The following is a 24,060-nucleotide window of genomic DNA, read 5'->3' as shown; positions in this document are numbered from 1 at the left end:
ATGAGGCCCAGGCTTTATAGTGAAGGGACAGGAGTGAGGGCCTGTGCCCAGGAGCTACAGTCTGAGGAAAGGGCTAAAAAGCCTTCACTAGACCCCTGTACAGCTGTATAATGAGGCCCAGGCTTTATAGTGAAGGGACAGGAGTGAGGGCCTGTTCCCAGGAGCTACAGTCTGAGGAAAGGGCTAAAAAGCCTTCACTAGACCCCTGTACAGCTGTATAATGAGGCCCAGGCTTTATAGTGAAGGGACAGGAGTGAGGGCCTGTTCCCAGGAGCTACAGTCTGAGGAAAGGGCTAAAAAGCCTTCACTAGACCCCTGTACAGCTGTATAAAGAGGTCCAGGCTTTATAGTGAAGGGACAGGAGTGAGGGCCTGTTCCCAGGAGCTACAGTCTGAGGAAAGGGCTAAAAAGCCTTCACTAGACCCCTGTACAGCTGTATAATGAGGCCCAGGCTTTATAGTGAAGGGACAGGAGTGAGGGCCTGTGCCCAGGAGCTACAGTCTGAGGAAAGGGCTATAAAGCCTTCACTAGACCCCTGTACAGCTGTATAATGAGGCCCAGGCTTTATAGTGAAGGGACAGGAGGGCCTGTGCACAGGAGCTACAGACTGAGGAAAGGGCTAAAAAGCCTTCACTAGACCCCTGTACAGCTGTATAACGAGGCCCAGGCTTTATAGTGAAGGGACAGGAGTGAGGGCCTGTTCCCAGGAGCTACAGTCTGAGGAAAGGGCTAAAAAGCCTTCACTAGACTCCTGTACAGCTGTATAATGAGGACCAGGCTTTATAGTGAAGGGACAGAAGTGAAGGCCTGTTCCCAGGAGCTAAAGTCTGAGGAAATGGCTAAAAAGCCTTCACTAGACTCCTGTACAGCTGTATAATGAGGCCCAGGCTTTATAGTGAAGGGACAGGAGTGAGGGCCTGTTCCCAGGAGCTACAGTCTGAGGAAAGGGCTAAAAAGCCTTCACTAGACCCCTGTACAGCTGTATGACGAGGCCCAGGCTTTATAGTGAAGGGACAGGAGTGAAGGCCTGTTCCCAGGAGCTACAGTCTGAGGAAAGGGCTAAAACGCCTTCACTAGACCCCTGTACAGCTGTATAATGAGGCCCAGGCTTTATAGTGAAGGGACAGGAGTGAGGGCCTGTGCCCAGGAGCTACAGTCTGAGGAAAGGGCTAAAAAGCATTCACTAGACCCCTGTACAGCTGTATAATGAGGCCCAGGCTTTATAGTGAAGGGACAGGAGTGAGGGCCTGTGCCCAGGAGCTACAGACTGAGGAAAGGGTTAAAAAGCCTTCACTTGACCCCTGTACAGCTGTATAATGAGGCCCAGGCTTTATAGTGAAGGGACAGGAGTTAGGGCCTGTTCCCAGGAGCTACAGTCTGAGGAAGGGGCTAAAAAGCCTTCACTAGACCCCTGTACAGCTGTATAATGAGGCCCAGGCTTTATAGTGAAGGGACAGGAGGGAGAAAAGTGGGGAAAGGAGCCAGAAGAGCCGGACTGCCCATCACTAACCTGCAGAGCCGCACTCCACATATATGGCTGCTCTGTGCACAGGACCTGTGATGAGGTCACAGGAGGGGAGGAGTCAGGGGTCACATGATCTCCGGAGTGCAGACCTCCATGGAGCCTTCTCCTCAGTCAGTGACATTCCCGCCATTATTCGCCCCTCACTACTGGCACAATTACCCCGCGCCGCCTTCTCTATACAGTGTTATGGGTGGAATGTAACGTGTGGTTTCTCTGGAGGGAAATAGACCCCACACAGGAGGGAATTCTCACCAGTTACCGGCCGTCTACTATATGGCGGCATATGACTGTGCTATCGACTCCACACCAGGAGCTAAAATGCCCAAATCTCTAATGTAACCGCTATAAGAGAAGATATAACAAATTTCCCCTAAACTCACACAGCGGAGGAGGCCTCACTTGGAGCAATGTGACTCGCGCACAGAAAATCTATTCCCGGTTCTGTGATAAGTTATCGGCCGACAGGAAGAAGAAAGGTCTGAATTACAGCCCAGACTGGAGGAGAAACTGCAGGAGTTAGAATTGGCCAATCAGCGCTCTTCACCCCTATACTTATCTACACAAATACAAGATATGAAATGACAATTAGACGCCATTCTCACCACCAGAACGGAGAGGCGCTAACTTGGAGTAAAGTCGCGTTTTATCACCATGCCAATAAGCCTAATAAGATGCCGCTCGTAAGCTCAGAATGAGAGAGTCACTGCATATAATCTCCTCTATAAAAGACCCTAAGGGTCAGACCTCAGCCCACCCCGATGTCATGTATAGCACTTATAATGAATACCCCCAGAGTTTGTATTCGCCCCACAATCACCCCCCCCTCACTACTGGAGTCATTCCTTCACACACTACATCTACCTAACCTGACTGAGTCCGCGGCACAACAACTCCATTTACACATCTCTGAGGAGGAAATAGTTTCACCAATCAAAAAACTAAAAAGAGGAAAGGCCCCGGGGCCGGATGGTCTTACAGCAATATATTATAAAAAATGCAGCAATGTGCTGACACCACATATAAAAACCTCTGTAATTCACTACTAAATGGCTCACAGCTGCCCCCTGAGCTCTACGTGGCGCATGTAACCGTAATCCCTAATCCTAAGAAAGATCATCTCACCACAAATTATAGACCTACATCCCTCTTATACATTGACTTCAAAATCTTTACATCCATTGTGACTAACAGGACCAATAAAATCCTCCCTCACCTCATCCATCGGGGTCAGGTTGGTTTTATACCAGCGTGACAGGCCCCAGATAATATTAGGAGAGCGTTAAATATTATTCATACAACTAACCTACAGCGAAAGCGACTTCTCCTGCTTGCATTAGATATTGAGAGGGCTTTCGATTCGGCGTCCTGGACGTATCTCTTTACGGTTCTATCTGAAGTCGGATTCTCCCCTAAACTTATAAAGTGCCTCCAATTGTTATATGATAGCCCTATCGCTTATGTAAAACTCCCGTCACCACATCCCACTCCAATTAATATTCAGAGGGTACCAGGCAGGGCTGTCCTCTATCTCCGGATCTTTTTGCACTTGCAATGGAACCCATTGTGGAAGCAATAAGGAGAGATCAGAATATCCTGGGCCCTGAGAATATGGGAGACCAATATAAAGTCAGCCTCTTTGCGGATGATCTCCGGCTAACATTAATACGTCCCCACACTACACGCCCTCACTTGTTTTCCCTCCTTCACGAATTTGAGAAGATCTCAGGGTTAAAGATTAACATTGATAAATCCAAAGCATTATTTGTAAATTTTCCTAAGACAGAGCAAACTAATATAGCCTCCCATTTTGGGTTTATACACAAAGAACATTATCTAACATATCTGGGTATCAACTTAACAGCCAACAGGTCACCTCTGTTTAGGTGGAATTACACTCCACTGATCCAAAACTTCCAGAGGGACCTGGATAGATGGGCTCCCTCAAAGTTATCCTGGCCCGGCAGAATACATGCATTAAAAATGGTGTCACTGCCTCGCTTCTTATATCTATTTAGGTCCCTCCCAATTATGGTACCAGCCAGAACGTTCACTCATTTACACTCTATGATGTCTAAGTTTCTTTGGCTCGGAAAACAACCCAGAATTGTGCAAAAACTTATGTTCCGTCACAGAAAAGAAGGGGGTTTATCCCTCCCTAATTTTACACTTTATTACAAGTCGGCACAGATTGCTCCATTAATAAGTGCGTGTTCATATCCCAATAGTCCGAGATGGGTTATTCTGGAATCATTTCTCTCCAAACCATTCTCTTTATCAGGCCTAATGTGGACCACAGACCGACTTCCACGGGGGTTAATGAATGTGGCTCCTTTTACAGTCCACTCGTTGCTTCTTTGGAGGAAAGTTTAAATATAACTTACAATCAAGCCCTTCTCCCCTGACAGCTATATTACAAAACCCCATGTTCCCGCCAGGCCTTGAGACACAAATGTTTTCTTGGTGGAAGCTGAAAGGTATTCATATACTTAAACATTTGTGTTCCCCATTTAATATCTTACTTGACAGACAGGAATTTGTTCAAACATTTGAACCTCCAGTTAGGGAGGTAATGCGACTGAACCAGATCTTTCACTTTGCAAAGCAGATCCTCCCGAGCGGTACTACTCTCAGGGCAACCAGTTTTGAAAAATAATGTCTAAATAACCCTTTGGGCAGGGGAACGATCTCATTGATCTACTATGCTATAAATTCTCCACAAGATGATAAAAAATTGAAGTATACAGTATGTTACAGTGGGAGGAGGATCTGGGGTTTGAACAGTCAATTGATGAATGGTATCGTAGCTGTGACACCATATCATGAGGCAGTCACCAGACTTCCCTTGTGGAGACCTCCTTAAAACTATTGTACAGAGTTTATTATGTACCGGAAAAAATTCACAGCATTTTTGCTAAAATCTCGGGAGACTGTTTTAGGGGCTGTGGAATATCTGGTGACATGAGACATATTTGGTGGTCTTGTATGGTGGTTTCTGGGCTTTGGGAGAAGGTGAAGCGTCTGATAGCACAGATGTATGGTGGACCGGTTGATCTGGAACCTATTACTGGGAACCAGGCCTTCTCGGCTTCCAGAAAGCTTTCAGAAGCTAGTAAACTACTTATGTATGGCCACTAAAATCCACATTGCGGCAAAGTGGAAGTCGTCCTCACTGTCAATATCTATGGTGAAAGAGAAGATGAACGACATTATGTTACTCTCATTTGTGGCCCCAGCGTTTCTTGTAGAATAAATCCCTTTCTCACACAGTCCTGTAGTAATGACTTTGTTCTCACGTTTTGTAGGAGGTTCGTCTGACTCCATCTTATGTTATCAGTATAAGTGCGAGAGATGAGAGACCGACGACCGCAGTTTTACCGTGTGTGTCCGGCGTCAGTTCTACAGTGTGAGAGATGCAGGGTCTGTGACCGAAGCTGGGGGTATACGAGTGTATACAGCGTACACAGGGGTCTGTTACCGAAGCTGGGGGTATACGAGTGTATACAGCATACACAGAGGGGTCCGTAACCGAAGCTGGGGGTATACGGGTGTATACAGCATACACAGGGGTCTGTGACCAAAGCTGGGGATATACGGGTGTATACAGCATAAACAGAGGGGTCTGTGACTGAAGCTGGGGGTATACAGGTGTATAAAGTGTGAGAGACGCGGGGTCTGCGACCAAAACTGGGGATAAACAGGTGTATACAGTGAACACAGGGGTCTGTGACCGAAGCTGGGCGTATACGGGTGTATACAGAGTACACAGGGGTCTGCGACCGAAGCTGGAGGTATATGGGTGTATACAGCATACACAGAGGGGTCCACACAAACACGGCTTTGCTCCGTGCACCTCGTACACACACGGCTCCGCTCCGTACACCTCGTACACACACGGCTCCGCTACATCCACCCTGTAAACCCCTCCTGACCCCACACAGAAACTTCCCCTCATCCAGCACCATGACAACCAGCACAGCAGAGTCCTGCACACACTGAGGCCCCTGATCATGTGACCCCTGACTCCTCCCCTCCTGTGACCTCATCACAGGTCCTGTGTGCACAGAGCAGCTGTAGAAATCTCCGGCCTCGGGGGTCTCACCAGACTTCGCTCTTTTCTTGCAGGGGCCGCAGTGGATTTCATCCTGGATCCATAGAGCTGAATAGAGGAGCGATGTTCCTTCACTCTGATGGGAATTGATGGTGACGCTGATGAGTCTATGAGGAACGTGTTCAGCTGCCGACTCCGAGGAGCAAACTGCTTGTTGTCTGTGGCCTAAATATATAGGTTTTATTAGTAGATGTCAGGGGAGAAAACTAAACCCTGTAAGATAATAAATCTCCTCATATGTTTCCCTTATTATCTCCAGTAATTGTATTATTACACAGGATTCTTATGATGTTACATCGGATCATCTTCTTCTCATTCAGGTCTCTACAATATCGGATCCTCTCAGTGAAGATCTTCTACAGAAGAGAATTTTCCTGATTTACCCATCAAGGATGGATATGGACAGAGACAAGATGGCGGAGAGGATGTTACACCTCACCCTAGAGATCCTCTTCCGTCTCACTGGAGAGGTGAGAGATTCTGATGACGTCACATTACATCATTCTTATCTATGGGAATAACAGATGGACAGAACTGGAGAGGTGAGGACTCTGGAAATGTCTGTAGTGAGATTTATTAATGTGTCTCTCCATAACCAGGATTACACAGTGGTGAAGAAGACCTCTAGTGATCGCTGTCAGGACCCTGTGTCTGAGGGATGGGGAAGACCCCTGAGCCCAATCACGGGGCCTCCACCTCACCCCCTGATCCATGAGGACATCAATGACCAGAAGATCCTAGAACTCATCTACAAGATGATTGAGCTGCTGACTGGAGAGGTGACACTGCTGGGAATGCTGGGACATTATACAGTAACACTATGAAGGGATCGGGGGATGACGGTATCATTGTATGTGTCAGGTTCCTATAAGGTGTCAGGATGTCGCTGTCTATTTCTCCATGGAGGAGTGGGGGTATTTAGAAGGACACAGAGATCTGTACAAGGACGTCATAATGGAGGTTCCCCAGCCCCTCACATCTCCAGGTAATAGACAGGACTAAATACACACGGCCTATAATTATCTGTATGTAGAGAATGAATTCAGTCCCTGTATGTGTTTCCCCCAGATCTATCCAGTAAGAGGACAACAACAGAGAGATGTCCCCGTCCTCGTCTTCCACAGGACTGTAACCAAGAAGATCCCAGTGCTCCTCAGGATCATCAGGTAGATGGAGAGAAGGTGTCAGGAGATCTCCCCTATGATGTGTAGACGGCTGTGAAGGTCTTGTGCTCAGTCTTGTTTTAGCCACCAGTATTATATGTTTTATACTTGTGTAATGAGAACGGTGGAGATTTCAGGATTAGAGCTGATCATAGATGGGACTTCTCCATCGTCGGTGACTTTTACAATATTTGTTTCAGGGTGAAGATCTGACCCATATTAATACTACAGAGACATATGTGAGAGATGATGAGCGGTGTAAAGAGGAGATTCCCACATATGACTACCCAGGTGAGTAGTAACCACTGAATGCAGAGAAGTCACAGATTACTCTCAGTCACCGGCTGTGGCTGCCTTATCGGTGGTGTAGTCCTGCCATATTACCATGATCACCATTTTGCCTCTAGTCCACAACATTCTCCTCCACCCAAAACTGTTCAAATTACTTTGGGCATTGAAAGCCCTTTTCTATAGAACTTACCACATGGAGGATTCACCTACCCCCTGGTATTAGTGTGAGGGTGATCCCTTAAAGAGAGATCTAAATGATCGCTTGTACCTGACCCAATATAGGCCGAGTGTGCGCTTAAAGGGTCACACTGAACGCAAAGTTAGGCCGGGATCACACTACTTTGTGTGATGCCAGAAACTTGCATGAGTCTCTCGCATCAACACCCGTCGCTGCTGCCGCTACTCGGAACTGGAGCTGTGGCTGCATAGAAATCCTAAATTTTATTCTCAAGACAAAGAGACAGGAATTAGACAGGTAACAGCCAGAGCCTTCTAAACTATAAAGCCAAATGACAGCGTACGTAGAATGTGCTGACAAGATAGAAAATCACTTGAAGAAAAGTATGCTGGGCTTGTAAGAGAAAGCGGAGGGTAATGATGCTGTTGGCTTCCTAGATCCCTGAGATCTTATCAGATGAATCTACCTTTTCTCCCTTCTGTGCTGCTGAATGTCTCATGGTCACTAGGGATGAGCGAGTCTACTCATTAGGATTTGGTACTTGGCGAGTAATGCGGTACACGCGGTACTTGAATCCTGGCGATTATTTTACAACTCGCCTCTCCAAACTGCGTGGCTGATGGCTGAAATATACATTTATTCATGCCTGCAGGATCTGTGTTGGCATGGCTTGAGCCTTGGTTTCATGGATTCACTCCACGTCATAACTTACATTGTTTTTGATCCTAAGGAATTCAGATTACTGCACAATCTCTCCTGAAATGGGGAGCAATATTATTTTCTCTAATCTTCTGCTCAGGATTCATAGTAGCTCCAATGGTCCACCATAAATGAGTGCAGCTCTGGTTTACTGTTGTTTAATCTGTGCAACGGGGTCTTCCTATCTCGGGTACCTCTTTCAGTACCACCCCGTGTTTCCGGAGGTCCATTCTGCTTTGGCAGGAGTCTGAATGAAGGACGCTGGCTGGAATTCCTTGGTTACATGGGCACATATAAAAGATCACTGCTTCTCCACGTATTTCCAGTCTGACAACACTTTACTCACAGGTCACAGAATATATCACACAGATACAGAGGGCAGGCCAATAGAAAAGCGGCAGGCCAGACATACATTACAATAGCCGCAGGTGGCCGGAGCCTGCCGATATTTAGGAGGGGGGCGGCAGGGCGCAGCCTGTGGGCTGATGCATTAGGGACATGCATCTCCCATAGAACCTACTATACATACATATAACTGCACAACATATTCTGGGTGCTGAGTGGTTCCGTAACACGGCTCCCCTTTTCAGCGACGCGATCGGCATACACAGTCTGATCCTTAACGGATCGGTTTGGGGATGACCGAAGTTTATGGGTTTGGTACAAGTTCCATTTGTCGACTTAGTCCATTGGCGTTACCGTTTTGTTTGCCGGGTCTGTAGTGGATGGTGAAGTCCAGAAGATGTAGGGCTAAACTCAACCGCAGCAATCTGGCGTTGTCTCTGGAGACCCGATTAAGCCAGACTAGGGGATTATGGTCCATTAGGAGGGATAACTGTCGTCCATACAAATATGGTTGCAACTTTTTGAGTGCCCATACTACCACCAGGCACTCCTTCTCGATGGCCGCATAGCTTACTTCACGGGACAGTAGTTTCCGACTCAGGTAAGCTACCGGGTGTTCTTTGCCGTCCAGCCCGACTTGGCTCAGCACTGCCCCCAATCCAAACATAGAAGCGTCTGTGTGAACCAGGAAACGTTTAGTTGGATCGGGTGCGGCCAATACAGGGGTATTGGTGAGGGCGTCCTTTAGTTGGCGGAAGGCTTCCTCACACTCTGAGGTCCAGGTTACCTGGCGGGGTTGGTTCTTACGGGTCAGATCAGTGAGGGGCTTGGCTACGCTGCTGTAATTGGGAACGAATTTCTTGTAATACCCCGCTGTCCCTAGAAACGCCATGACCTGGGTTTTAGTGCGTGGGGTGGGCCATTTGGCTATGGCCTCAATCTTGATTGGTTCTGGTCGCTGTTTCCCACTTCCCACCCAATGCCCTAAATACTGAACCTCTGCTTTGCCCACGTGACACTTGTTTGGGTTCAAGGTGATTCCGGCCAGGTGGATCCTGTCCAATACTGTCTCTAGGTGATTTAGATGCTCTTCCCATGTCGCACTGTAGATGGCATTGTCGTCCAGGTAGGCACAAGCATAGTCCTGGAGACCATCCAGAAGCCGGTCAGCCAGCCTTTGGAAGGTCGCCGGGGCATTCTTCATCCCGAATGGCATAACTCGAAACTGGAATAAGCCGAACGGGGTGACAAATGCCGACTTGGGAATAGCGTCAGGACTAAGGGGAATCTGCCAGTAGCCTTTGCATAGATCGATGGTGGTCAAATACTTTGCCCCCGCCAGCCGGTCTAACAACTCATTCACACGCGGCATGGGATATGCATCCGTCACTGTTTTCTCATTGAGCTTACGATAGTCTACACAAAACCGTGTAGTCCCATCCTTCTTGGGCACTAACACTACTGGGGATGCCCAGGGACTATCTGACTCTTCAATGACCCCTAAACGCAGCATCTCTTGTATCTCTTGACCAGAAAAACCAGGGGAAGAGTCTTGAGGAGATCATTTGCATATTCCCACTGCCTTCTGGGATAAGTGAAGAGTCTCCGCGAGCTCAACGATCACTGGGTTTTGGCTGTTGCAGCTGAAAAGAGGAAATCGTAAAGCCGCGCGCCGAATTTTGGCTCATCTTTCATCGTTTTTAAGAAATCGCAATATGGAAGAGGCCAGGAGCCATTTGGTGAGCTGCATTTCTTGATACATGTTCACAGACTTACCAGTGGAAAAGCCAAACTTCACATGCCACAAATGCAAGCTTGTGTCCCTGTTGGAGGAAAAGTTGCAAAGTCTCGAAGAGAGGTTAGCTACGTTGAAGATCATTAAGGAAGGCGAAGAGTTCTTAGACAGAGCAGAATTATCTCTTCATGTTACAGAAAGAGAAGAAATTCGAAGTGCACCTGAAGAAACAGAGGAATGGAGACATGTGACCCAGAGAAGCAGGAGGATCAGGAGGCAGTCAGCACCCATACTCCTCAGGAACCAGTACCAGGCTCTCACGCAGGAAACCAATGAAGAAATACATCAGGATAAGACTTTGCCCACAAACAGCAACCTTGTACGCCTTCAGAGTCCTACTGGATGGAGAAAGAAAAATGTTGTGAAGAAGAAACGGAGAGTGGTGGTCATGGGGGATTCCCTGTTGAGAAGAACAGAGGCCGCTATCTGCAGACCGGATATAACTTCAAGAGAAATGTGCTGTCTTCCAGGTGCAAAAATTAAAGATGTGTCTGACAGGATATCAGGACTCTTCAGACCTACAGATGACTACCCATTCCTGTTACTACATGTGGGGACAAATGACACCGCAAGAAACGACCTGGAAACCATCTGCAGAGACTTTGAAGACTTAGGCAAGAAAGTGAAAGAACTGGGAGCTCAGGTGGTCTTCTCTTCCATCCTCCCAGTGGATGGCCATGGAACAAGGAGGTGGAATAAGATTCTGCAGGTGAACAACTGGCTACGTCGATGGTGCCGTCAGCAACGATTTGGATTTCTGGATCACGGAGTGAGTTACCTTTACGATGGACTACTTGCTAGAGATGGGGTGCACCTTACGAAGACTGGAAAACATGTATTTGGAAGTCGTCTTGCTACACTTGTAAGGAGAGCTTTAAACTAGAACAACATGGGAAGGGAAGCAAAAGACCAGAAAAAGCCATACACCTGACAAATGCTATTGAGAACTCTGCTATTAGAAGTGGAAAGGAAGAACAAAGACAAAAGAATCTAATTAATAAAAATATTGGAGAAAGAGAAACCAATCACAAACTAAAATGTTTCTATACTAATGCACAAAGCATGGGCAACAAACAAGGAGAATTGGAACTACTAACGCAGGAGAAGAAATATGATGTCATTGGAATCACTGAAACTTGGTGGGATGATACACATGATTGGAATACAAGACTAGAAGGATACAACTTATTTGCAAGAAACAGACTTGATAAACGAGGAGGAGGAGTCGCGTTGTATGTTAGAAGTGCGTATATCTGCACAGAGATTGAAGCTTCAGAAAATGGGAGTTCTGTGGAAACTGTTTGGGTAAGAATACAAGGACAGAACAATGGAAAGGACACCATTGTAGGCATTTACTACAGGCCGCCTGTGCAAACTGAAGATATGGATGAACTCTTTATGCATCAAATGGCCAAGTTCTCCCAAAAATATGACATAGTTGTCATGGGAGATTTCAACTATCCAGACATTTGTTGGGAATCTCTCTCAGGCAAAACTAACAGGTCAAGGAAATTCTTATCCTCTGTAAAATAATGCTTATCCTGTAAAATACTCAGGACTAGTTAGCAGATAAAAATGTAGTGGTTTATTTGGTTTCTTCCATCAAAGAAAAGATTATTACAGAAAAACATAAAAATAGGTGAAAGAGAAATTGTCCGTTATTGCAAAAGCTTGTCATCTTCTTTCTCTAAGATCCCACATGGCAAATGGCCTCTGGCTCTCTTAGGCTTCTTTGTAGTAAAGTAACATACCAGTTGCTCAGTTATGTCATCTTGCGTCTGTGTCTCATGATGGGGAGGGAGCAAGAGCGACCTCTACAGTTAGCCATGAATTATATACGTCTCCTAAAGCACGTGGTCTCTACATATATGGAGCTGTCTTTCTACCATGAGCCAAGCTTAAAAATAGCCTATGTCGTGTAAGCTAAAGCAATGTACAGAGCTGAGTCTTATAAGAAATTAACGGATTATTAATATTTAACAATTCCCCCTTTTGAGGGAGACAGACATTAATTGGAACCCTCAAAATATAATGAGATCTTTTTTCTTCTTTTCTTCTTTGACAAAATAATTTAATATCAATAATAATAATAATAATAATAATATCAGATTACCGTTATAAGTACTCAATGACATAATTGATGTGAATTCATGTTATGGTAAGCCGTGAACAATATTCATATACAATATGTATAATTATACTTCCCTAAATCTAAATTGAAGCATCTCAGGTCCAGTCATCATCATCTGATGTCATCTGGTCTTCATTTTGATGTCTTCTGTCTTCTTCTTGGTTCTTTTAGAAACACAGTTTTTCTATAGCATATAGATGTTGTAGAAATCGTGTTGTGTAAAAATCAAAGTCCATAAATTCAAATGTTGATAAGAAACAAAGTCTATAGATGAAATGCAGCTTTAATATCTTTGCAGTGTCACCTTTAAAAACCTGGGCTTACATTGGCTCGCCTTGGATATTCTGGAATCCTCCATCGGCACTGGTCTTTGAACAGGTGTGACGTCTTTGGTCAGCAAAGCAAGGGTTAAAATGACTCTTCCTTGCTAAACATAGCACCATAACCAGTCCTTGTCCTAATGCACAGGACACATGTCAGGGTTGTAGCTTCCTGATAATTACCTTCATTGTTTACCAGCTTTACATTGAAGCTTTACAGGTGATTAGAAACCTCTGGAACTTGGTAAGAACGTGATAACACAGTTCATCTCAGCATCATAGGATCATCGTCCTCTGGTTGTCAGGTTAGACACTTTAATTGTGACTGTCAGTGGTGGATACCGCACTTGTGACTGTCAGTGGTGGTTACCGCACCTGTGACTGTCAGTGGTGGATTCTGCACCTGTGGCTGTCAGTGGTGGATACTGCACTTGTGACTGTCAGTGGTGGATACTGCACTTGTGGCTGTCAGTGGTGGATACTGCACTTGTGACTGTCAGTGGTGGATACCGCACTTGTGACTGTCAGTGGTGGATACCGCACTTGTGACTGTCAGTGGTGGTTACCGCACCTGTGTCTGTCAGTGGTGGATTCTGCACCTGTGGCTGTCAGTGGTGGATACTGCACCTGTGACTGTCAGTGGTGGATACTGCACCTGTGACTGTCAGTGGTGGATACTGCACTTGTGGCTGTCAGTGGTGGATACTGCACTTGTGACTGTCAGTGGTGGATACCGCACTTGTGACTGTCAGTGGTGGATACCGCACTTGTGACTGTCAGTGGTGGTTACCGCACCTGTGACTGTCAGTGGTGGATTCTGCACCTGTGGCTGTCAGTGGTGGATTCTGCACTTGTGACTGTCAGTGGTGGATACTGCACTTGTGACTGTCAGTGGTGGATACCGCACTTGTGACTGTCAGTGGTGGATACCGCACTTGTGACTGTCAGTGGTGGATACCGCACTTGTGGCTGTCAGTGGTGGATACCGCACTTGTGACTGTCAGTGGTGGATACCGCACTTGTGACTGTCAGTGGTGGATACCGCACTTGTGACTGTCAGTGGTGGATACCGCACTTGTGGCTGTCAGTGGTGGATACCGCACTTGTGGCTGTCAGTGGTGGATACCGCACCTGTGACTGTCAGTGGTGGATACCGCACTTGTGACTGTCAGTGGTGGATACCGCACTTGTGACTGTCAGTGGTGGATACCGCACTTGTGACTGTCAGTGGTGGATACCGCACTTGTGACTGTCAGTGGTGGATACCGCACTCGTGACTGTCAGTGGTGGATACCGCACTCGTGACTGTCAGTGGTGGATACCGCACTCGTGACTGTCAGTGGTGGATACTGCACCTGTGACTGTCAGTGGTGGATTCTGCACTTGTGGCTGTCAGTGGTGGATACTGCACTTGTGACTGTCAGTGGTGGATACTGCACTTGTGACTGTCAGTGGTGGATACTGCACTTGTGACTGTCAGTGGTGGATACTGCACTTGTGACTGTCAGTGGTGGATACTGCACTTGTGACTGTCAGTGGTGGATACTGCACTTGTGACTGTCAGTGGTGGATACTGCACTTGTGACTGTCAGTGGTGGATACTGCACTTGTCGCTGTCAGTGGTGGATACTGCACTTGTGACTGTCAGTGGTGGATACTGCACTTGTGGCTGTCAGTGGTGGATACTGCACTTGTGGCTGTCAGTGGTGAATTCTGCATTTGTAATTAACATAGTTACTCAGTAATCATAGCTTTGTTACCTTCTGGGACTTCTGGATCGCGGCATTCTTCTTCTTGCAACTGATAAGAATCAATTTTAATATGAAAAGTCTTTATTAACGTAATTTCAGTATCTTGCTTGAAGTCTTCATTCCCTATTCTATACCAAATCTGGTAATTTTCCTATCCTATAATATCACAGCGTACCATAGCAATCAGTAATATCCATATAATTATCAGAATTTGTACCATATATAGATTTCAATATTTGAAATAATAAACTAATAATAAGTGATAATACATTATTATCCATATTTTTCATGTGATAGAACATTTTTTATGTCATAGGTGTAATTACCTTTTTCAACCCATAGGTGTCACTGTGTTTTATGTAACCAGTGTTATCATCTTTATTAATAAGGAATATATTTATTATACTAATAATATGTAGGAATGTATAGCCATGAACCAAAATAAGAATATATGAGTGAGCGAATGAATGAATAAAAGAATTGTTGCATATAACTCAGAAGTGAAACATTTCCTTTGTAATAAAACCATATCATTGCTATATTTAATGAAGCAATATTCTCAGTAGATATTACTTTACTAAATATTGGTGAAAGAATTAAAAATAATGAAAAGTAAGAATAAAAATAAGAATAAGGCCTTTATGTTGATGCAGAGTAGTTATGTCTTCAGTAACATATACCCTTAATATTTCCATGATCTGGATTATTTCATAATTGTCATAAACTTGTGTTACCAAAATATTCAAATTATGCAACTTTGCATATAATATTCCTCTTACTGTAAAGAAATGACTCTTTATAATACTTAATGTTATTATACCCAATACTTATACCATTGAACCTTATTTATTTATTTCCTATTAAAATGTGTGAAGAAGAGGTATTAATCAAATGTGACGATGTAGTCAGGATCAAAAAACATAGTTCCCCCTTAATACCAAAAAATATTGTTTCATGAAATAATTCATTTATCAAAACCAAAATTAAAAATAATTAATGTATAAATTATGTGAATTTATACTTGCTTATACCATTATTTGTCTGAAGATGTGTAACCATCAAAATTAATTTGAATATCATAAAATTATCCTTTGGAAAAATTAATTTGCATAAACCATTTTGATGTGCGATTGCACTTTGCACTTATCCACAATTAACTAAATCAAGAAATAATAATTACTATAGAAATATATGTTGTATAGATAATATTTCATTATATATCCTAATATTCTAATAATTTAACTGATCTGCATATTTCTCCTAAAGATAAAGGCTTTTGGTTTTTTGTTTTTTTTCTCTTTTTTTCTCTCTCTCATTCAGAATCCTGAGGTCTCATACAAACGTATCACATTACTCGCTCAGCAGCTGCTCATACACTCAGTCACTGTCACTCAGACTGTGTCACATATTTAAGTTTAAACCAAATACCTCACATACGAAGGTGTGATGAATACACGTATTTTAACCCAAATTATCCTAATTATCAATGCATTGTAAACTATTTAAATTTAGTCTCTTAATATTTCTTAGAATATTCCCCAAATACACATGACATAAATATATATTGTATAGCTATACTTGACATTTAGGCCTGGAAAAAAAATTCCATTGGTTTGCAAAAGTTGAGACCCCTTAAAAATTCTTTTCCTAAGAACAGGGACATAGTATACTGGTATACTTGTATTATTAGAACAAGGTTCAAATTTCACATGCTGTGGTTGTCATTCAAGCCATGCAGGAAAAGCACACACACACACATTTTAAAATGCAATTAGTTATTTCCTTTTAAGGGTTAGATATATATAAAATCATACACCTATTGCAACTTCCTGTGTAAATAAAGTCATAAATCCTTGTAAGAGAATTTTTCCCGATTAAGTCCTGCTTTGAAATGAAAATTCTAAGGAAAAATAAAAGAGAAGGTTAATATCATATTCATAATTCTAAATTTTATTACTGGAGTAAATTTTAATTTTCACTAAAAAATACAGTTCTACTATTTCTACTTCTACAAACACTCTATATCTACTGTATGAATATGTATATATCCACAAACCATAAAACTACAGGATTATACTCTATAAAATAATTACATATAACTCACTAATTGTATAACACTGTTACACAATATATATTACTTTTTTCCTAGCCAATTCCTACACCCATACTTATTTCTCTGCAAAAAATATCCTGAAAGGTTCTTGCCATTTTGAAGCTGATAGATTCTTGGAGCAGAGTATTCAGTTTACAGGCCATGATGTCACTCACCACCTGTTTCTGTCTGTCACATTCGGCCATCTTTGTTACAGAAAGAAAATCAGAACTCATCATTTTTCTTAATTCAATTTGTGTCTTTTCAGTGTTTCTTTGCATCATTCCATATGGCTTATAACAAACATGTGATTTTCTTTGTTCTTCATAGATTTGATTTTGAGGAAAACTCATTTTAGAAGGTTTTGCTAATGCAGGCTTCTGATAAGATTTTACTCTGCCTGTCTTCACAAAATTAGCACAATTTACTTTCCTTTCACGATTCTCGTGTTTTCTGGCAAAATCAAGGGATTGCGCACATTCAAACAAAGAATCTTTTTGTGACGCAATAACACGAGATGCAGGATTTAAAAACCAAAATTTGCTTACAAAACTCCTTATGAGGGACGGTGTTTTGACATTCTCCATGACCATTCTATACAAGCGGTGAAATATAGACATGAAAGTGTAGGTACATTCCTTCCGACCAATCCTTAATTTTTGAAGAATATCAATATCTGGATGATTTTCATTTGATGAACAAAAAATAAGAATCTTTAATCTGTCCTTATCAGTTAAATTCTCATGTGTTTCACCAGATAACTTTAAAGTCAATCTCCTAGCAAAATTTACAGGGATCCACATTTTGAACAACTGATTCTTCTCCTCGTTAGATAAATCAAATTTATCAACACAACTTTCAAAAACCTCAGAGTTTCTACAAACATGGATTGTATTATCATATGCAGGTATTATTTTGCATATCTTTAGCAAAGTTTTTCTTACTTTACTTTGTATTTTGGCCTGTGAGTCGTCTATTTTTAGTGGTACGTCTTTCCCTTGTACGTCCTCTACGTCAGTTCTGAAGTCTCCTCCTACTTCTCCATCTTGTTCCACGTCTGCAAGGTCACCTTCAATGGCTGCTGCTACTTGTAACTGTTTCTCCACATTACAGTGAATCTCGGGAACATCACTATCCTCTACACAATCATTTTTGGATTTCTCTGATACAGATCTATGAAATATATCTACCATCTGTAGAATATTTTTTAATCTCTCTCTTTCTCTATTGAAGAATTTACAGTCTAACTTCTGATTCGCCAGTTCGCACTCAGCATATAATCTTAGCCATAATACTTCTGGATTAGACTTGTCTACAGACTTAAATTTCAATCTACTCTGCTTAGCATAAGAATTAATTACATCCATTTCTCTTACCTTGAAATTTCTCAGCTTGTTCCTTTAATGGACAACGCTGGGCTCTTGTCTTCACACGTCTTGGCTTCAGCACGTCTGGCACCTTGGCACTTGTAGTACTTCTCAATCTATCTGGCAATTCTTACTTCTAGGTTCTGTGTGATTCTTGTAAGTAGTAGATTTCCTGATAACTTGCACATATGACGTTAACAAAGTTCAATCCCCTTTTGGGCAAGTGGATGGAAATCCACAAAAAAGTACAAAAATACAGATCTGGCTGGCTCTCCAATGTAAAATAATGCTTATCCTGTAAAATACTCAGGACTAGTTACCAGATAAAAATGTAGTGGTTTATTTGGTTTCTTCCATCATAGAAAAGATTATTACAGAAAAACATAAAAATAGGTGAAAGAGAAATTGTCCGTTATTGCAAAAGCTTTTCATCTTCTTTCTCTAAGATCCCACATGGCAAATGGCCTCTGGCTCTCTTAGGCTTCTTTGTAGTAAAGTAACATACCAGTTGCTCAGTTATGTCATCTTGCGTCTGTGTCTCATGATGGGGAGGGAGCAAGAGCGACCTCTACAGTTAGCCATGAATTATATACGTCTCCTAAAGCACATGGTCTCTACATATATGGAGCTGTCTTTCTACCATGAGCCAAGCTCAAAAATAGCCTATGTCGTGTAAGCTAAAGCAATGTACAGAACTGAGTCTTATAAGAAATTAACGGATTATTAATATTTAACATCCTCTCTTGCTGACAACTTTATCTTCCAAAAGGTAGGGGAGAAAACAAGGGGAACTGCTACCTTGGATCTAATCCTTATAAACAGGGAGGAAATGGTTGAGGAGGTAAAAGTGGCTGGGACCCTAGGAGGTAGCGACCATGCTATTTTAGAATTTTGGATAACTAGAGGAGGAAGATCTGTGAAGACTCAGACGTCAAGGTTAGATTTCAGAAAGGCAGATTTTAAGGGATTCAGAAAGAGAATTGGAGGGATCCAATGGCTGGATATCCTTAAAGACAAAAATGTCCAGGAAGGATGGGAAATCTTGAAAAATGAAATTCTCAAAGCACAATTGTTAACAATTCCAAAAAGAGGGAAGAATAGGAAGCATTTAAGGAAGCCAGGATGGATGAACACAGAACTTAAGCACATGCTAAAAAGGAAGAAAAAAATGTTTATAAAATGGAAAGAGGGAGGCATATCTAAAGAAGAATATAATGCTGTCTGCAGAACCTGCAGGGCACAAATCAGATTAGCTAAAGCTGACAATGAATTGAGGCTTGCAAGAGATGTCAAAAGCAATAATAAAGGATTTTGGGGATATGTCAAAAGTAAAAGAAAAGTCAAAGATGCTATAGGATTTTTCCAGGATGAAAATGATGAAATGGTAAGACAGGATGTTGAGAAGGCCGAACTTTTAAATTCCTATTTTGCATCTGTTTTCTCTCAGAAAGGAAATGTGACATCAACTGTTATTCACTGTCCTATTAAGGGAATAGAAGAATCCAGGATATCTATAAACAGAAAGATAGTGAGGAAACACTTAGCTAACCTAAATGAATTCAAGTCTCCAGGTCCAGATGAATTACACCCCAGAATACTGAAGGAGATAGCAGAAGAAATTTTTGAACCCCTCTCCATAATCTTTGAAAATTCTTGGAGAACAGGAGAAGTCCCAGAAGACTGGAGAAGAGCAAATGTTGTTCCTATCTTCAAAAAGGGGAAGAAGGTGGACCCAGGCAACTATAGGCCGGTGAGTCTGACTTCTATACCAGGAAAGACCTTTGAACAAATTATTAAACAACATGTATGTCAGTACCTGGATAAGAATGAAGTGATTAAACAGAGTCAGCATGGGTTTGTAACTAATAAGTCATGTCAGACAAACTTAATTTCCTTCTATGACGGAATCACTGATTGGGTGGATCAAGGAAATGCTGTAGATATAGTATATCTTGACTTCAGCAAAGCATTTGACAAAGTATCTCATACAATCCTTATTGAAAAAATGACTAAGTATGGAATGGACAAGGCAACTGTTAGGTGGATTCATAACTGGCTTAGTGATCGGACCCAAAGAGTGGTCGTAAATGGCTGCACATCCAGTTGGAAGAATGTCTCAAGTGGGGTACCACAGGGCTCTGTCCTGGGCCCTGTATTGTTCAACATCTTTATCAACGATTTAGATGAAGGTATTGAGGGTAAACTGATTAAATTTGCTGATGACACAAAGGTAGGAGGGATAGCTAATACTAGAGAAGAGAGAGAGAGGATTCAAAAAGATATAAATAAACTGGAGAAGTGGGCAGCAACTAACAGAATGGTTTTTAACAGGGAAAAATGCAAAGTACTACATCTGGGCAATAAAAATGAAAAAAGCATATACAGAATGGGAGGAATAGGCCTAAGCAACAGCACATGTAAAAAAGACTTGGGTATACTAATAGATCACAGACTGAATATGAGTCAACAGTGTGATGCAGCAGCAAAAAAAGCAAATGCAATTCTAGGATGTATTAACAGAAGCATACAGTCTAGATCACGTGAAGTCATTATTTCCCTCTACTCCTCTTTGGTCAGACCTCATCTGGAATATTGTGTCCAGTTTTGGGCACCACATTTTAAAAAAGATATCAACAAACTGGAGCAAGTTCAGAAAAGAGCAACCAGAATGGTGACCGGTCTGCAAACCCTGTCTTATGAGGAAAGGTTGCAGGATTTGGGATTGTTTAGTTTGCAAAAGAGAAGACTGAGAGGAGACTTAATAGCTGTCTACAAATATCTAAAGGGCTGTCACATTGTACAAGGATCAACTTTATTCTCATTTGCACAAGGAAAGACTAGAAGCAATGGGATGAAACTGAATGGGAGGAGACACAGATTAGATATTATAAAAAACTTTTTGACAGTTAGAGTGATCAATGAGTGGAACAAGCTTCCACGAGAAGTGGTGAGTTCTCCTTCAATGGATGTCTTCAAACAGAGGCTGGACAGACATCTGACTGGGATGATTTAGCGAATCCTGCTTTGAGCAGGGGGTTGGACCAGATGGCCCAGGAGGTCCCTTCCAACTCTACGATTCTCTGATTCTATGATCCCCTCTCGTACAGACTCAGGGACGCGGAAGGGGTTTTGTCGCAGGGGGGTCTGATCCTGGGTCTCAACCTTGTGTTGTGCCAGGCGAGTGTGCCCTGGTCTCCTCGAAAACATCCTCTGTCGCTGCCTCAACAACTCCTCCGCCTGCTGTCTCTCCCGGGGGCCTAGGTCTTCACCCAAGTGTACCTGGTCCCATGTTTCAGACTGAGTCCTTTCCCCTAAGACATCCGGCAAGGGAAGTCCGGCTAAATCCTCTGCTTCAGGTGCACAGATGGCCACTACCTCTTCAGGGTGCTCCCGGTAGGGCTTCAGCATATTCACGTGGAACATGCGGATAACTCTGGGGTCGTCACAATCGGTGACATTATAGGTTGTGTCGGCTATTTTCCCCACTACCTGGTAGGGCCCCTGCCATGCAGCTTGGAACTTGTTCTGCTTAGTGGGCTCTAACACCAGGACCTTCTGTCCTATTTCCAAGGTGGGCTCTCTGGCCCTCCGATCGTACCATACACGCTGGCGCCGCTTGGTCTCCTGCATGTTCTCACGTAAAGCCTGGGTCAGCTCCTGTAGGCGGTCCCGGAATTCCAGCACATAGGGTACAATAGGTACCCCTTCTATGAGGCCCTCCCCTTCCCAGTGTTCTAGCACTAAGTCTAGGGGTCCCCTTACCAGTCTCCCGTATACCAGCTCGAACGGGGAGAACCCCGTGGATTCTTGGGGTACCTCCCGATAGGCAAACAGGAGGTGTGGCAAGAATTTCTCCCAGTCCCTGTAGGTCCTAGTAAAAGTCCCAATGAGCTGTTTTAATGTCCTGTTAAAGCGTTCACACAACCCATTGTGTTATAAATGAGTCACCGGAGGAGGAAAAAAACAAAAACACAAGCTAAGTCCAGAAAACCGGAGAGGTTGGTAACTTGCAGATTGCAGACCCCTGATCCTATTCACCACAACTAACAGTAGCCGTGGGGGGTTCCTACGGTGCCCTAGACCACTCATCACAGCCGGAGAGCTAAATAAGCTTAAAGAAAGAAAGGGGAAATCTAAACTGCCCCAGAGCAGACCCCAAAGCAATAGACAGCCCCCAACATGTATTGTCGGTGAAAAACAGATGAAAACACAAACACAGACAGAAAGACAGGCTGAGCAAACGATGGGGCCCAACTAACTAGATAGGAAAGGACAGAAAAGATGCTGGCTGCAACCCGTAAAAAAACCCTGCCAAAAATAATGTCCAACACGTCTGATTGAAAAGGCCCTGAAGTCACTAGACTTCAAAATCACTATATCAGCACTCAGGTATATTCTGAAGACAGAGCAAAGAGATCAACTGATCAGAGGCAAAAATGGAGTTCAGCCCATCCCAACCAGGGCAGGCTGAACACAAACACTAAGTAAACAGACAAAATCTCATGGAAAAAATAGCAGAGCAAAAACTTAGCTTTTAGTAGACAGGAACTAAACTGGATGCCAGAGCTCAGAGCAGAAAGGATCACCAGCAACCCTGCAAGGGCGTCGGCTGCCTTATATCCACTCAGAAATTCCGGATGTCCAATCACACTCCACCTGTTCAGATGACAGGTTCTTCCCATCCAGATCAATTTCACTAACTCCTTTCACCAGCAGAGGGAGTTCATCAGACATCAGAGGTGAAGGAGAAAATGAACTCATAACACCATTGGTTTGCGGGTGGTACGGGGCACTTCTAATGGACTTTACCCCGCAGTTCCACTTCCACAGTTGGTTGGTCACCTCTGCTGTAAACTGGGTACTCTGGTCCGAGATAATCTCCCGGGGAAATCCTACCCGTGAGAAAACCTGGAGCAGGGCGGCCGCCACCGACTCTGCCAGTATGTTAGGTAATGCAACTGCCTCTGGATACCGTGTGGCATAATCTACCACTGTCAATATATACCTTTTCCCTGACGGACTGGGTTTGGCTAACGGCCCTATCAGAAATGGTTCCTCCACAATGGGGAGGGGGCGTAATTTGGCCTTGCATCGATTCCCCCCTCTTGCCAATGCGCTGGCAACTGTCACAGGTCTGGCAGTACTGACGAACATCATAGGTTACCCCCGGCCAAAAGAAGTTTTGTGTCAGACGATGCCTGGTGCGACTGACGCCGAAGTGCCCGGCCAAGGGTATATGAGAGATTCGCAGTAGCTCCTGCCTATACTTCTTGGGAACTACCAGCTGTTGTTTTATAGTGGAGCTCGTCCCTGTGTGGTGCTGCTCTGTGATCCGGTAGAGGAGTCCCTGCTTCCATGCAAACTGTTCCCCTTCCAGTACCCCTTTCCCCTCCTGTGCCTTCCCACGATATCCCTCCAATGAAGGATCCTCAAGTAACTCCCTCTTAAATTCATCTGGGGTGGCCCAAGAAATGTATCTGGCTATGGGAATACGTGTAGGGCTGGGATGTCTTACCTGGGCCTCCTCTGAGTGTGATTCCACCTCCGCAGCTCGAACTTGTCTCCGGGTGGTCACAGGATATGTCTCAGCCAGAGGGGAAACCGAGAATGCAGACAACATGGGCCCCAAGTCGTTTCTCAGCAAGACGTCTGCAGGCAAATCCTCTATCAAGCCAACCTCAACAAGGCCATCCCCGACTCCCCAGTTCAGGTGAATCCTGGCAGTGGGCAGTCGATGTATAGCTCCCCCTGCTACACGGACTGCCACTGTCTGGTCCGTCTTCTCTTAGTCCCGGACGAGATGAGGCTTCTCAAGGGTCAAAGTTGCCCCGGAATCTCTTAGTCCCTGCATACGTTTCCCATTAACCCACACGACCTATCGATGCTGTTGTCGATTATCTGCCCGGGCTGCCTGCACAGGGTCTACTTCATGCAGCACTTCCTCCATTTCTTCCACCCCTTGATTAGTCGTAGCCCCCAATGCTGGGTCAGCTTCGCCCTGGTAGCAGTGTACAGCAGCCCGGCTGAAGGTAGCCGTTCCCGCCTTTGGCCACTGGGTATGCTGAGTCCGGTTGCAACATTGTCTTTGCAGGTGGCCCAGCTGATGGCAGGTGTGGCATCGCGCCCCAGGGGGACTGTGGTAGGCCGGGTTTCTAGCTGGTCCCCCTACAATCTTCGGTGGTTTGGGGCCCTCCAGGTCCATGGGCGGGCCCCTAGTAACCATCTTTGATCCGGACAACTGAGGCCTCCTGGCATCATGATGCTCATCGGCCAGACGAGCGGCTTCCTCCAGAGT

General features: G+C 44.1%; 4 protein-coding genes across 4 annotated transcripts in view; 3 read left to right on the top strand and 1 right to left on the bottom strand.

Annotated features, from left to right (window-relative positions):
* LOC141074981 (oocyte zinc finger protein XlCOF8.4-like) overlaps nucleotides 1-24,060 on the top strand; it is a 287,451-nt gene that overhangs the window by 81,244 nt on the left and 182,147 nt on the right. The window lies entirely within an intron of this gene.
* The window catches only part of LOC141074984 (uncharacterized), a 177,234-nt gene that overhangs the window by 30,549 nt on the left and 122,625 nt on the right, over nucleotides 1-24,060 (bottom strand). The window lies entirely within an intron of this gene.
* LOC141074973 (gastrula zinc finger protein XlCGF66.1-like) lies at nucleotides 5,959-6,635 on the top strand. The gene is made up of 3 exons (XM_073562303.1): nucleotides 5,959-6,103; nucleotides 6,233-6,412; nucleotides 6,495-6,635. The coding sequence occupies exons 1-3, from the start codon at nucleotides 6,026-6,028 to the stop codon at nucleotides 6,633-6,635; spliced, it is 399 nt and encodes a 132-aa protein (XP_073418404.1). The 5' UTR covers nucleotides 5,959-6,025.
* LOC141074972 (uncharacterized) overlaps nucleotides 6,670-24,060 on the top strand; it is a 31,497-nt gene continuing 14,106 nt past the window's right edge. The window contains exons 1-2 of the mRNA XM_073562302.1: nucleotides 6,670-6,684; nucleotides 6,997-7,087. Of these exons, the coding sequence (XP_073418403.1) occupies nucleotides 6,670-6,684; nucleotides 6,997-7,087 (106 nt within the window). The remainder of the gene's footprint in view (nucleotides 6,685-6,996; nucleotides 7,088-24,060) is intronic.

The sequence above is a fragment of the Dendrobates tinctorius genome, unplaced genomic scaffold (genome assembly GCF_039654945.1).
Source record: "Dendrobates tinctorius isolate UK_male_01 unplaced genomic scaffold, ASM3965494v1 ptg000345l, whole genome shotgun sequence".
Classification (NCBI taxonomy): Eukaryota; Metazoa; Chordata; class Amphibia; order Anura; family Dendrobatidae; genus Dendrobates; species Dendrobates tinctorius.
The sequence above is the reverse complement of the archived record's forward strand: the minus strand, read 5'-3'. Positions and strand labels throughout refer to the sequence as shown.

Excerpts from the sequence above, each read along its gene's own strand:
- LOC141074973 (XM_073562303.1), top strand. The coding sequence starts at position 6,026 with ATGGATATGGACAGAGACAAGATGGCGGAGAGGATGTTACACCTCACC. Across the intron at positions 6,104-6,232 it reads TCTTCCGTCTCACTGGAGAG|GATTACACAGTGGTGAAGAA; the intron begins GTGAGAGATTCT and ends CTCCATAACCAG. Across the intron at positions 6,413-6,494 it reads TTGAGCTGCTGACTGGAGAG|GTTCCTATAAGGTGTCAGGA; the intron begins GTGACACTGCTG and ends TGTATGTGTCAG.